Source organism: Cervus elaphus, chromosome 3, assembly GCF_910594005.1.
Source record: "Cervus elaphus chromosome 3, mCerEla1.1, whole genome shotgun sequence".
Classification (NCBI taxonomy): domain Eukaryota; kingdom Metazoa; phylum Chordata; class Mammalia; order Artiodactyla; family Cervidae; genus Cervus; species Cervus elaphus.
This window is the reverse complement of record NC_057817.1, coordinates 27,352,543-27,367,366: the sequence shown is the minus strand read 5'-3', so window position 1 is coordinate 27,367,366 and position 14,824 is coordinate 27,352,543. Positions and strand designations below refer to the sequence as shown.

Sequence of the window (14,824 nt, the reverse complement as noted above, 5' to 3'; positions counted from 1 at the left end):
GAAAATGTGTTCTTTATTAATACTTTTACTTAAAAACCAAAGGAACTTTTTGGCCAGCCCTATATGTTGGGTTATTCAGTTGCTTGGCCTCAAGGAAAGTTAGAGTTGGGACTTTAGGCCCTTTTGTGGGTGTGGGGCAAGGGGTATGAATTATCTACCTGGCTGTTCTGGGATGGGCTTTCCTGATAGCTCAGTTGGTAAAGAATCTGCCTGCAATGCAGGAGATTCCGATTTGATTCCTGGGTCGGGAAGATCTGCTGGAAAAGGGATAGGCTACCCACTCCAGTCTTCTTGGGCTTCCCTGGTGGCTCAGCTGGTAAAGAATCTGCCTGCAATGTGGGAGACCTGGGTTCGATCTCTGGGTTGGGAAGATCCCCTGGAGAAGGGAAAGGCTACCCACTTCAGTATTCTGGCCTGGGTCACAGAGAGTAGGACATGACTGAGCCACTTTCACTTTCACAGCTCTGGGATTAGAGGTCAAATTAGATGTGCTTGAGGATCCACTATTTCTCCCAAAGCTGCTTCCATCTTTTTCTGCAGATGCTTCAGACCCAAGTACACCTATGGGCTCCCAAGTGGTCCTAGAAGCCCCCTAGAAGAGGGAGGGAGGCTTTGGGTATGAGAGAAGCCTCCCTAAGCAGGCTGGGCCCTGGCCTTCTCAGGCCAGGTGGGGTCCTGACTGAATCAGCTACCCACTCCTCATCCTCCTAGGGCTCCTGAGACAGAAGGCTCCAGACACAGACTCTTGTCTCCAGGGGCCTGGTTAGTCCAAAGGAGGCTGCAGGAGACTCAAGAGGGGATGCCTTGTGCTTGATGAGGGGAGAGGAATGGATGGCCTCCCTAAGACTCTTTGGGCCCCAGATGGCTGTTAGCGTAACCGACGGCATCTTGACCCTTACAGTTCCTCCCGTCCTTTCCCTGACCTGACCTAGGACTGTACTATGTGGTAAATCACTTTTTTGCCATCAAGGGCTTTGTGGTTAATAGATATTGCTTAATAATCATTAAGGCCAGATGGCCCTATCTCTGTTGATCCTCAAGCAGTGATGACAACCTTCCCTGAAATATTCTGGGGCCCACAAGACTAGTTACCCATTCATAAACCCTGACTTAGTATTGCACATCCTGTTTCAAGCACCTACCCCTGAACCCCAAGTTAAATATAACATTTTCCCTGTGGCCACTTGGTGGTGTAGAGTGCAGTTGCGAAAGCTTCCGTATTGTTGTCAGCCAGATCTCACCGTGTGAGTAAGTTACCTTGTAATAAGCTGATCCATTGATTATATGGAGCTGCTTGCCTTGTTTTTTTGGCTTCAAAATACCTTCTCAGTTAGGTGGACATATTTTGTTCCCTCCATCCTCCAACAGGCCCCCCAAGTATGTACTGATGTTAGTCATTAGGTCAGAGCTCCTTTCCCTATTTCTGCCCTCCCCATCCTGAGCCTCCCAAGGATGGATGCTCTGACCCGAGGACATTTCTGGGAAGGGTCATTGCCCTCGGGAATTGTTCAGGTGGAAGCAGGTTATAAGCTTTCTTCCCAGCCCCGAGGACACAGCTCTTTGCCGATGCCTGAAATGCCTTCTTCTTTCCATCAGTCCCATCAGTGAAGCCACTGTAGCCAACTGGTCTTTCCCTTTCACACTGTGACCTTTTGCTAGGCTAAAATCAAGTCAACAATAATAGTAACATTTACTGGGTGCCTACCATGTGTTGGAACCACGCTGAACTCTACATCCATTATCCCACTGAATTCTTATGATAACCATGATATAGTTTCTATTTTATGGACAAGGAAAGTGAGGAGCAGAGTGGTGGAGTAAAACTCTCAAGCCACACAGCTTGTCTGGGATGGGCAGGGATTCAACTTCATCATTTCTGATGTCACTGTGCTCTACTGCTCTGGTGGGGGGGCCTGGGTTAGGACTCAGGGATATACTGTTAGTATGCATTGTATCCTCTCTGTTTCTTGGCTTCCTCACCTCTGGATTAGGAGACTGAACTCAAACATTCTTGTGCTTGGCAATTCTTAGTCTAACTGTGACACTTCACACTGGTGCCTTTTGCATTGTCTTGGCTTGGGTCCTGGAGCGCTGGCGAGGGAAGCCTGGGGCTTGGGGAGGTAAGGGGTGTAACAAGAGACTCTGGGCGATGGCAAGAGGCAGAAGTGGGTGGAGGTCCTGTTGCATGATGTCTGGGGGAGTGGATTCTCATTCTGCCCTGGAGTAAACCCTGTGGGTAGATAGAACCTGCTCCCAGAGAACTCCATTTCCGAGGTCGTCCTCTGAGTGTGGCATAGGACACAGACTCAGTCAAGGCCTAGAGAGCTCGGTGACATTTTTATTGAAGCAATTTGAGGGGATAGGCAGGCACCGGAAGCAGGAGAAGTGTTCTGTCTATGGTGGGAAATGCAGGCCCGGACTGCACTCAGCGTCTCTGGGGGTAAAAGGTCAGCTCTAAGCAACCCCAGAAAGGATTGTGGCTGCCGGGGATCTGGGTCAGACAGGAGGGAGCTCCTGAAGGAATGCCCCAGCTCAGATCTTGGCATATGGCAGCTGGAATGGATGCCTGTGGGCCCTGGAGGGCTCTGGGATGAGGAGCAAGTGGGGTACCTTTGCGGGAACTTATTTGGAGGCAGAGGGATGAACAGGTGAGCTGGGGATTCACAGGCTACTTCCTTGCTCCCAGTGCCTCTTGTGATTCAGTGCATGGGGGTCAGCAAAGCGGTGGGTCTTAGGCCTGGGGGCCGGGGGCCTTAGAGGGGAGGCAGCAGAGCGAGGGGCCCTTTAGCTCCTGTAACTCTTGCTGGATGAGGTCTTGGAGATGATGCGCATGCTGGAGCTGGTGCCGCTCATGCCGCGGCCGCTGGTGGAGCTGAAGCTGCTGCCGCTGCTGCCGAAGCCATAGCCACCCCCGGTCACGCAGAGGCCGCCGCCCCCGCTGTAGCCCGAGCCCCCAGAGGAGGAGACCACGGCTGTGCAAAGAAGGCACAGGGCATACTGTCAGCCTCGTCCCTGGGTCTTGTGCCCAGGCGCCTCCCTCCCACAGGCTCCCCAGGGAGCCTCACGGTCCCCATCATCTGCTGCCTCAGCGAACACAGGACATGGCAATTTTCATAGCTTGCCCAGCTGTGACCACCGAGGTCTCCTCGACAGGCCTGAGAGGATGCCCTTACTGTGATACCCCTATTTTTCAGGGGGAGAAACAGGTGCAAAGACACCAAGTGGCAGGCCCAAGGTCACACCTGCCGGAGAGCAAAGCTTGGGGCCCCTGGGCTGTGTTCATCCCTCCTCTCTACCCGGGGCTTTCCCACTGGGTGAGACAGGAGGCCCCAGCTATTGTGCGGGCATCACAGGTTCCCAGATGGGCAGGGCCTGAAGGCGATCCAGGTGAACCTTCCCCAGACTGGAATCCCCTTACTGCTTCCCTGAGAGGCAATCCTTGTGCTTCTGCTCAAATCCCTTCTGCAATGGGGAGCTCATGGCCTTGGGGTGCAGCTCCTCACAGCCTGTGGAACATTTGAAGATGCCTCTTCAAACTTCCCTCTCAGTGTCTGATTCTCCAGGCGAGGCATCCCTATTCCTTTAACTCACTAGTTTCCAGCCCTCCCTCATCCTGGTTTTCCAGCCTCCCTCCCAGGGCTGGACCCATGAGGGCCCCAGGGAACTCTACATCCCATGCCCGGGTCTCCACACTCCATGGATGCCACTGGAGCCTGCTGGGTCCTTCTGCAGAATGAATCCCCCTGGCTTCTTCCTGGGACCTGAGGGCAAGCCTCTCTGCTTTCTTGTTCAGTTAATTTGCTTCAGTTTTCAACACAGGTCTTTAGCTTTTTAATAGCCTCTTGTTAGCTTGAATTTCTGCCAGAACTAGCTGAAAAATCAGGTGTTTGGATGAGGGACCCATTGCTTTGTGAGTAGTCCTGTCCCATAACTGAGGTCCTCGGGGATTTGGGTGGAGTGGATTTGTGATTCCACCATGAACCTCTCTTGATCCTACTGGGAGGAAGGGCCAAAGAAGAAAGGGGTCTCCACAGAGCCTCTCAGAGAATCTTAATGATATTCCTGCCCCTGCTCGTTCACTATCTGTTCACCAAAAATGATGCTGTTAGCTTCTGTTTTATCTCCCACTTTTCTGTCATCCCAAGACATTTACTCACAGATATTCACGGGCCCGACACCTTCTCCAGTGAGTCTGTTGCAGGAGGGGAGAGAAAGACATATTTCATTTGCTGAGAAGTTAGAGAACCCTGGGTTCTTTGTATTTAAAGCTGGCAGCACAGAGAGCTGGCTGTGCTCTCGGCACTGTGCTGAACAAGCCTTTGATCACCCTTTTAGCTCTAGGAAGCTGGTGTGACTCTGGGAGGGGACATTAGAAGAGAGATCAAATCCAAATATATGGCGAAATGGGGAGACAGGCTCGTGCTCACTATGTCGGGAGGGACAGTCAGATGGTAGGCCTCTTTGGGCAAACACAGAGCCCCTGAGCCTCGCCTCGTCCTGAGTGTGGCCTCATTGATCACAGGGCCTGGGCAGAAACAGTCCTGCAAATGGCCTTCCAGGTAGTCATGGACCACCTCCTCCTGACACCATCTATCCTGGCCCCTGCTCTGGGTCCCATTGGAGCTCTGGGAATGACTTCAGGACACCTCAGGAGATCATCTGAGTTTTAAGTCTGTTTCTATTCTGAGCATGTCTATTTGGGGCCTGACCCTGTGGGGATCTTGGCCGCTGCGGCATTGCTACAGTGCTCTGGTGGCATCTATCTGAACCACGGGAGGAGGAGGAGCTTGCCCACCTGCACTCCTCGCCCTCCAGCAGCTTCCTGTAGGTGGCGATCTCAATGTCCAGGGCCAGCTTGACGTTCATCAACTCCTGATATTCACGCAACTGCCGCGCCATGTCCTGCTTGGCCTTCTGCAGGGCCTCCTCCAGCTCAGCCAGCTTGTGCTTGGCATCCTTGAGAGCCAGCTCCCCACGCTGCTCAGCATCGGCGATGGCAGCCTGGAGCGTGGAACACTGCCAGGAGGACACAGGAATTTATTAAATTGTCCACAAGAAAGGATGGAAGATATGGGCTTTAGGTTAAAAGTGTGAAAGAATTTCCTGAAATGGATTTCATGCAAAGGAGGTTGGAGTATCATTAATCTATGTTCTCCTTGGATACTTTGCAACTTAGGATGGAGAATGGTTTTTGGGGTCCCATTCAATATGAACTTCTCCGAATTGTGGGTAAGTAAAGTGAATCAGTTTTGCCATGTATGCCTCCAGAGGACAGCATCTTTCCAAGAGGAATTGATGTTGGACAGATCTCAGAAAGAAGGTCCTGGCCTTCCTGGTGGGGGCAGACTACAAGTTTATATTTCTGGACGATCACTCATCTGGGGAGAACTCTCTGCATGGGCTGAGGCAGGGGAATGGATGAGATGGCAAATGGTTGCTCAGCCCTACCTGCTTCTTCACGTTTTCAATCTCAGAGCGCAGTCTCTGTATCACCCGGTTCAACTCAGAGATCTCCATCCTGGTGGAGCGGAGGTCTTCCCCGTGCCGGCCAGCAGACCGCTGCAGCTCCTCGTACTGGGGGTAAGGAGAAGGAGGAGAAGGGGCGGTGAGGCCAGAAAGTGGTGGCTTCCCAGGGCCCAACAGGGCTTCTGAGACAATGCTTAGAGGCACCTCCCTTTGCACGCAGCTGTCTCCATCAAATCCATTGCACTGTCTCTTGGCTCTGCCCCTCACTCTCCATATCCAAAGTCTCCACTCCACAGGTGGACCTTCCTATATCCCAGCTTTGGTCCTTCGTCTTCATGTTCAGGTGTCTCACCCCCACAAACTCAGCATCATTCGGGGGTGCTTGTCACTTTCTAATTTTAAAGCTCATTCATATTTGTTTTTCCTGGCACCAGGTCTTGTATCCCCAGGGACTCCTCAGCTCCAATCTGGAAAATGTATTTGGGTAACCCCTAACCAGCCTTTGCTCAGCCTCTCAGCCCCAGCTATTTCTACCTCTCATCTCTGGGTGCAGAAAGCTAAACCTACGTCTTGCTCCCACCCTCCCTCTCTTGTACCTACTGGTACTAGTGGCTGGTACTGTCCAGCTGTCCCTTGCCTCTCCTCTGCAAGGCATCAGAGGGGTGTTCATCCTCCTCAGGGAAGGACTGACCACCTCTTGCCTTTGTCTGGCTGTTGCCCCAGGTCCTCACGAGGCTGCCTGAGGAGTGCTCTGACAGAGTGAGCCCCAAGCTGAATTCAGATCCCTCCAAGCCCATCAGACTGGGAGGACAAGGCTCTTATCAAATCTACCTTTGAAATCTCAGTTCTCTGAGACTGTTTCATGAAATTGACCTTGACACCTCACCTTGATCTGGTACCAGGACTCAGCCTCGGCCCGGCTGCGGTTGGCGATGTCCTCGTATTGGGCCTTGACCTCAGAGATGATGCTGTCCAGGTCTAGCTTGCGGTTGTTGTCCATGGACAGGACCACGGAAGTCTCAGAGATCTGGGCATGAAGCTGTGCCAGCTCCTGTGAGGAGGCCCATATGGGAAAGATGAAGGTGGGTGTGTTTGCATGCTTGTGTGTGTGTGGACATGCAGGTGTGTTGTGTGTGCATGTGTGCACTTGTGCGTGTGTGTTGGGAGACTGTGCCCAGCACCCCAGAACAGACACTGGCACTGAGGGCCTCCCGTGCGCCACAGGATGGAACAGTCTATTGAAGCCTGAAAGGGCTGGGGGGACAGTAGGCAGGTCACTGGGTTAACACCTGGTCTGTATCTGCAGGGAAGGAGCAGCAGCTCAGGTAACTGTAGCCAAGATTCTCTAGAAGTCACTCCCGCTGTCAAGGGCACGCACCTTGTTTTAACCTGTCAGTTCGGCGATGTCTCATGTTCTGAGGAAATGCAAGCTTTCATTCCAAATAAAGTAATTATCTTGGGAAAGAAAGCTGAGTCAGAAAGAGCCGGAAAGCTGTGCTGTCCCAGCCCCATTTCCTAACCTTGCTCCATCCCTGCGCCTCAGGGAAGGGAAACGGAAACCACCTGGAAACAGCAGAAAGACCTGAAAAATTCAAGCCTAGGATCTGCCAAGCAGGTTAGATGGCACCTCTGAGCCTCAGAGAGACTAGTCCTACTACTGCCTCCCATGATTTCTGTGAGCGTTAAATACATTCATGTTTGTTTGTATGGGGCTTCCCTGGTGGCTCAGATGGTAAAGAATCCTCCTGCAAGGCAGGAGACCTTGGTTCGATCCCTGGGTTGGGAATATCCTCTGGAGAAGGGAATAGCTACCCACTCCAGTATTCTTGCCTGGAGAATTCCATGGACAGAGGAGCCTGGTGGGCTATGGCCATGGAGTTGCAAAAAGTCAGGCATGATGGAACAAGTAACACTTGTATAAGATGGGTTTTGAAGCAGAAAATCCACAAGTAATTTGTTAATGATGACTTTACAGAATCATCTAAAATAGTGGTTCCCAAAATGTGATCCTCAGACTAGCAGTATCATCATACTGAATCAGAATTGGTGTTCTCACAAGATTTTTAGGAGATTCTAATGAACTGTAAAAATTTAAGCATCACTGATCCAAAGCCCAAATCTGTAAGCAACAGTATCAATTGTTAATTAATTGTTAATTCCTTTCTTTATTAACAATGGGTTCACGCATTTCCTGCTTCAAGAAGTTATTATTTTGTTGCTATTGGGTTGCAATTTGCTTTTCCAAAATAGTTTTTCCTGATAGCTGACCTAGCTGGGGGAGTCTCAGCTCACAGGATTGCTGCTCAGCATTGGGAGCCAACATCACCCTGGTTTTCAGCATTGAAGTGAATATAAGCAGAGGAAATTATGGGGTTTTATTTTTTTGCCCCCAAGTGGGTGGTCATTGAAGCCTCCTGAAGACCCAGAGCCCATGTTCCTGCTCCTGGAACATGACCAGATAGTGTTGGGCATCACACAAGTGCAACCCCGTGAGCGGATCACCTGTTGTCACCAGGCCTACTTGCGATGCACACTGCACCCTGCATCCCTACCTCCACATCACTAACCTCATCTCGGCTGCTCCCCCTCACTCATTCTCCACTGGCCACATGGGCCTCCTTCCAGCATTTCTGGATCCTCAGTCCCTTCAGGTTATTACCCACCATCTGCCTGCCTCTGCTCCCTGTTGTGCATTTCTCCATCACCCCTGAAATGGCGAAGTTATTTGATTCTCTCCATGCTACCCATCTCCTGGAAGCTCCAAGAACTTAGAGCCTTGATTGCATTTGCCCAGCGCTGTATCTTGCAGCCTTGAGCTCAGCGTTGGGCTTATAGAGGCAGACAACAAAATGCCTCTTCAGGGGAGCCAGTTAATTATTTTGTGTGCTTCTAGAAGCACCTGAGGGCTCACTAGTTGCCACTTGATCTGCATAATTGCGTCATCCTGCAGTTGCCATAGGAAAAGTAACAGGTAAATCTGAACTGGGCTGGGTGAGCTGGGTTGCTCAGATCATTCTATGGAAACTGCAAGTAATTCACTGACAGGCAGCTCTTTTGTCTGACCAACAGAAGATTCTCAAATTTCTCACCTTATCTGACTCACCAGCTGCCCTGGGAAAACTCACATTCTCCCTTGGTAGGGGAAGCAACATCTACTTCATCAATTTCAACTCGGGCATGGGGTGAGGAGCAGAGGGGAGACCAGGGAAGGGGCCAGCAGCCTCTGTGCTCAGCTGCAGCCCCCAGCCTCCAGCTCTTCTGCGGGGAGCCCCTGGCCCTGCTTACCGCTTCATAGAAAGACCTCAGGAAGTTGATCTCGTCCATTAAGGCTTCCACCTTGGCCTCCAGTTCCACTTTGTTCATGTAGGCAGCATCCACATCCTGAGCACAGAACATGCAGTCACTCTGAGTCCCACCCTTCTGGGGTTAGCCGGCCCCTCTGTGAGTTAGGTGGGAGGACTTCAGCTCCCAGGGATAAGAGCGTTTCTCTCTCCCAGGCTATGGATAGAGTGGAACTTACAGGGGGATCCAAACTGCATGTGGACCAGGTTCTTAGGGATCACCCATCTGCTCATCAGCTGGTGCTACGTGGAAAAACCTCTCATGTCACCTCCATGCGGTGAGGACAACCTGAATCATCCTGGGCCCTTGGGCCTCTACTGCCTGTGGCCTCACCTTCTCCCTGAGGCTTCCCTGCTCCTTGCACTCTGTCCCTTCGTCCCCTTTCCACATTGCTGCTCCTGTTCTTCCTGCCTCTCCAGATTAGCTCCAGGGCTGGATCTACCCCTCCTTCTGCCCGTCCACACTGAGCAGAAAGCTCCACAGTTTCTGGAGCTGGCCCCTGTCCTATGCCCATTCTTGAGCCTGACTTGAGGTCTCACAGACTCAGCTCAGCACAGGGCCTGTTCTGCTTCTCCTTTCCCTGCATGAGATCCACATTGGGGAGGGCACTGGTGTTAAGATTTATAGCTCAGACTTGGGTGCCCTGGATCCTGACTCGCTTCTGGTTATCTGGGTAACCTGGGGCAACTTATTTAACCTCCACAAACCTGAGTTTTCTCACTTCTAAAGTAATATGTGCTTCCAAGATTGGTTATGCAAACTAAATAAAGCCTTGTATACAGGACTGCAGACTTATGGGGCAGCTGTCCCTCCTGGGAGGGGCTCCCTGGGCCCGGAGTCAGATCAGAGCACCCCTGTCTCCTCACCTTCTTGAGCACTACAAACTCGTTCTCAGCTGCTGTGCGCCTGTTTATTTCCTCTTCGTACCTGTGGGGAGAAGGAAGCGGATGGATGTTCAGAGCGGGGCTTCTAGGACTGAGGTCCAGCGCAGCGGGGGTCGGGGGGGGATATAGGTGGGAATCCAGAGCAGACTTGGAAAATGCACTGCTGAAGTGTTGCTCTCCTATTTATTACACGTACTACCCAACCCCAAATCCATCACACAACCACCCCTGTCCAAACAAAATCCAAACTCAAAACAACACAAAACAGAATTGCCCCCCATTCTTTCTGAGGTCTTTCTCACAGTTGTATTCTCAGAGGCCCCATGAAGGGGCATGATGCTTCCTTTTACCCCACAGTCTCGCCTAAGCCAAGGGGAGGGACAGAGAACAGTAGAGGGGGGCAGTCTGGGCCTAGGCCAGCGCCTGCACCCCACGGCATGCTCATGTTGTCTCACTGTTCTGTTCTTAGCTGCTGACCCACTGCCTGGGAAGCAGAGTCTTCAGGCTAATAAGAAACCTCCCTTTTGTCCCCCCCACCAAGTTTTCTCGTCTTCAATTTGCCCCTGAGCAGCAACCCCACTCTCCCTAGCCCCCCTCACCCCACTGATCTCTGGGAAGGAAGTCTCAAGTCTGCTCTAGGTAACATTCCCCATTCCACCTCTTAAGCATCAGCCAATCCCACCCTCTCAGAGGCTGGGCTGCGGAGGGGGCTTCATCCCTTCTCCCTATTGGCTGAATAACCCAGGGCAGGTCCCTTAACCTCTCAGAGGCTCTTTCCCAGCCATGAGTCAGCTTGTTGTTAGCTATTTACTAACCCCCAGGATGGATACCATCAGACTCTCCCCCACTTTTCTATTGCACCTTTTGTCTATAGAATCTTCAGTACTGTGCCTTCTTCCAAGTTCTCTGGGAAAACGAATCTGATTTTCCTTATTGTTTCCTAAAATTGTCTTTTCATTAAACATGATCATCTTTGCTTCACCCAACTCCACGCAATTGTCTTTCTCTGTTTCCCAGTTCACAGTCCGTCTGCCAGAGGGCAAGCCTCAAGTGGTCCTGCACAGGCCTCTTAGACACCTACCACAGAAACATTGCTGCCCTTTAATCATTAGCACACTCTCCAACAGATCCCCCATATCCCTTCAATGTGCATCTTTTCTTCGCAACCTTGAGTTTTTTGTCTTTTCCTCCTGGAATCCTTCTTGGATTGAAATACTGTTATCCCATATTTGCATGATATTATAAATTGTCAGCACTTGCTTCTCTTGTCTATGTTTGCATCACTACATACATTATACTTAATCGTCAATATAATAAAAATTGCTAACATGTGTTAACAGCTTACTATGTACCAGGCACTGGCTACCCTATTGAGTACTTTATAAGCAAGTGTTGCCTTAATATTCCTAGTCTCACTATGAGGTGGGTACTATTAATATCCCCTTTAACAGACAAAAGAACTAGGACTTAGAGAGTTTCAGTTTCTTTAGGTATTGAGTCAGTAAATGATTGAGCCAAAAATGTAAATCTGAGAGTTTCACTAGTGGTCTAGTGGCTAAGATTCTACACTCCCAGTGTGGAGGGATCCAGGTTCAATCCCTGGCTGGGGAACTAGATCCCATATGCCTCAACTAAGACCTGATGGAGCCAAATAAATAAATAAATATTTTTTTAAGTCTTAAAGAAAAATAATTGTCAATCTGACTAGGTTCTCTAGCACTGTTTGGCAGAACTTTTGCCTTGATAGAAATGCTCTATACCTGCATGTGTTATGGGACCCATTAGTCATATGTGGTGACTGAGCATTTGAAATGTGGCTAGTGTCATTGAGGGCCTGAATTTTAAATTAAATTTAATTTTAATTTAAATTGTCTCATATGGCTGTGGTTACCACGTTAGAGCAACTCTAAAATCTGGGCTCTCGTTACCTTATACAAATGGTAACAAAAACCGATTTGTTTGGCCCAAGAACAAACATTAAAACTAAATTAAAACCATAAAAATAAGCAATTATTTGTATCTTTAGATATGAGCATACCATTATGTTTAGCAGGGTGTGTGTGTGGTTCCAGGGAAAAGGCAGTAGATACACCTCCTTGTTCTTCATACCCAAGCCTTGGCCAAGATTGGGGTGGATATGTGGACGTCGTGTAAGTCAGCAACCAGATTGAGCTGAACAAATGTGAGCATGAGATTCTATGGGTTCAGTTCATCACTAATGAGTTGCTACTTGTATAACCTTGGATGGGTCAGTTGCTATCTCAGAGCCTCACTTTCCTCATCTCCAGAGTTTGCAGGGTTGTGTGTATCATGCTCTGCGTACCCATATGAGTTATCATTTCTAAGCCCAGCCCCTCCCCAAAACCTCAACATTCTTTTTTTTTTTTTTTTGGCTGCACAGTGCACGTGTGGCATGCAAGATCTTAGTTTCCCATCAGGGATCGAACCCCTGCCCCCTGCACTGGGACCATGTAGTCTTAACCACTGGACCCCTAGCGAAGTCCCTAAGAGCCCAGTTCTTTTCCTGGGTCCACCTCTGTGCCCTGAGTGTGTGCCCTATTCCCCATTGGCTTGGGCACTTCAGGACAGCCCAGGGCCTCCCCCGGAGCCTCAGGGCTGAGCTACCACTCACTTGTTCTTGAAGTCCTCCACCACTTCCTGCATGCTCTTCAGCTCCACCTCCAGCCTCGAGCGCTCTCCCCCAAGGCTGTCCAGCTGCCGCCTCAGGTTATTGATGTAGCCTTCAAACATGGGCTCGAGATTGGCCCTGGTTGCTTTATGCTCCTGCAGGAGGCTCCATTTGGTCTCCAGGACCTTGTTCTGCTGCTCCAGGAACCGCACCTGCCGCCACCAGAGGTGAGAACCCATGAGCATGTCTTTACAGCCATTGCCTCGCAGAGGGCTCTGGGATACAGGACCCCCGACAGTGTAGGGGGAGCCCTGCAAGATCTCAGAGTCCAGGTGGCAGGCTCCTCCTCCTTGTTCTTAGGTGGGCAGGAGCCTGGAATGTAAATAGCCAAGCCCATGTTGGTGCAATGGGGCTGGGAGACTGGCTAGTAGCTGGGTTTGGAGGTGAGAGTAGACAGGAGGGCCAGAGGGCCAGAAAACCATCTGAATACATCAAACTATGCTGATGTGTGATACCTGAAGAAAAGAACACTCCACCATGTTACTGAGTGAGATCTTTGGTTCCCTAATAATAATGGGCAAGAGGTTCTTGGCAGAAAATTCACCCATTTGCTTTCAACATGATTTCTCTAGATCTAGAATCTGGACTCAGTTGCCACCACAATCCAGGATTGCTGGAGTAGATCACTCTGGAGTCACCTTAGGGGGATCTGGATACAATTTCAGCCATGTCCCTCATGAGCTATGTAGCCTTGGACAAACTCCTTCTTGTCTCTCTTCTCTCAGATCTCAGGCTCCTGTGGTCTTGTGCTACTAATCTGGTTTTCCTGAATTGCACTCAACAGCTCCTCAGGCTGGGAGACAGCCTTGGGAACAAGCAAAATCTTTTTCTCTAAACCAGTCCCTCTGTTGAGAGCAGTTGGAGCAACACACAGCCTCAGAGAATGAAGGAACAGAGCCTCCAAGACTTTGGAATTGGCAGTGTCCCTACAGACGCTCTTTAACAAATGCATCCCACTCCCAGTTCCATTTTCCTGGCTCCAGTCCTCCCCAGCCATATCCCCTCATTCCCCAAGACCCCTCCAGATGAACTGTAGAAAATCAGGGCCCACATCCTTCCCCTCAGAACCGGGCTCCTGTTAATCTCACATCTGTTGGTGCAAGCATCACGTCAAGTGGAGGACATGAGTGATAAAGGCTTCAGCAGGTTAGTTTATGCATTCAAAGGTCTGAGTCCACATAATAAGGCATTTCATAGCCTGTTAGACCTGCAAGAGGACCTTGGAGTCCATCTGTTCAACCCAACTGAGGCCTGAGAAGTTAGGGATTCTCCCAGCGGGAGAGCTGACAGAGGAGCTGGTTGCCCCTCAGTTTAGCACTTTCTTTCAGATGCCAGGATTGGAGCCTGAATGATCTAGATTCTTGGGATGGTTCTTCCCAGATGAAAGCAATCAGTTCTAGTGTGAACTGGCAATAGTGCACACTGGACTGTTTCTTTCCCCAGAACTGGGGAAGGCCCTAGGGTTCCAGGCCAATAGCAGGGGAGATTCAGGGCTGACATCACAGCTTTCCTCTCACCAAGAGGAAAGTCTGAAACCCTGAGTGCATCCCTTGCCAATCAAAACAATAGTGAGGCTGCCACAGGACTTGCCCCTGTTAACTGGCAGGGAAAAGTGACCTCAGCACACTTCTGTGAGCTGAACTTGTAACCTTCCATTTCTTGATCCTCTGCTCTCTGAACCAATCCCTTTTGCTGTCTAATTTTAAGCCAAGTTCACGGCTATCCATCAAAAGAGCAACATTCTCGCAGTGGGTCAGACAGCTCTAGTGCCCGAAGATGGACATTTTTCTCATCTCAACAAGGTGGGAAATCACTTCCTCCACACCCCTGACCCCCAGGACCTCAGAAAAGAACAGAAAGCTGAGATACTCCTGGGTGCCACCTGCTTTCCTGGTGGGGACCCCGTCGCCCTCTCACCTTGTCGATGAAGGAGGCGAACTTGTTGTTAAGGGTCTTGATCTGCTCCTTCTCCTCCTTTCGCACCCGCTGGAGGGACGGATCGATCTCCAGGTGAAGGGGAGTCAGGAGGCTCTGGTTGACGGTGACCTCATGGATACCTCCAGCGCCAGACATCATCCCACCTCCAAACCCATAGCCACTGCCAACTCCTCCCACTCTGCACCCTATGCTCCCAAGACCCCCAAAGCTGGTTCGGTTGGAGCGGTAGCCACTGCTGATGGAGATTCTCTTGTTACCCCCAAAGCTATGGAGGCTCCTGGTTCCAAAGCCACCTCCGAAGCCACCCCCGAAACTCTTCCCACTCTGGATCATGGAGATGGAACTGAAGCTGGGCCGGCAGCCTGAGAGGAGGTTGGCTGAGGAAGCACTGAAGTTCCGAGAGCCTCCTGACTTGATGGTGATAGAGGATCGTTGGGTCATGGTGGGAGCCGGTGTCAGTGGGTCAGAGGAGTGAAACTGTCACAGGGATGAGCAGCCTTCCAAG

The 14,824-nt window shown here is 50.6% G+C and overlaps 1 protein-coding gene across 1 annotated transcript; it reads right to left on the bottom strand.

Moving 5' to 3' along the window:
• Nucleotides 1–2,322: 2,322 nt before the first annotated feature.
• On the bottom strand, nucleotides 2,323–14,824 carry LOC122681418 (keratin, type II cytoskeletal 5-like). The gene is made up of 9 exons (XM_043883509.1): nucleotides 14,299–14,824; nucleotides 12,325–12,533; nucleotides 9,675–9,735; nucleotides 8,752–8,847; nucleotides 6,353–6,517; nucleotides 5,449–5,574; nucleotides 4,796–5,016; nucleotides 4,158–4,192; nucleotides 2,323–2,972 (listed from the first exon to the last, which is right to left on the bottom strand). Exons 1-9 carry the CDS (start codon nucleotides 14,758–14,760, stop codon nucleotides 2,785–2,787), a joined length of 1,563 nt encoding a protein of 520 aa, XP_043739444.1. The 5' UTR covers nucleotides 14,761–14,824; the 3' UTR covers nucleotides 2,323–2,784.

Coding starts and splice junctions, on each gene's coding strand:
- LOC122681418 (XM_043883509.1), bottom strand. CDS start 14,760: ATGACCCAACGATCCTCTATCACCATCAAGTCAGGAGGCTCTCGGAAC. Junction 5,575..6,352: donor AGTCCTGGTACCAGATCAAG/GTGAGGTGTCAA, acceptor CCTTACCCCCAG/TACGAGGAGCTGCAGCGGTC. Junction 4,193..4,795: donor CTGGAGGGCGAGGAGTGCAG/GTGGGCAAGCTC, acceptor CTCCTGCAACAG/ACTCACTGGAGAAGGTGTCG.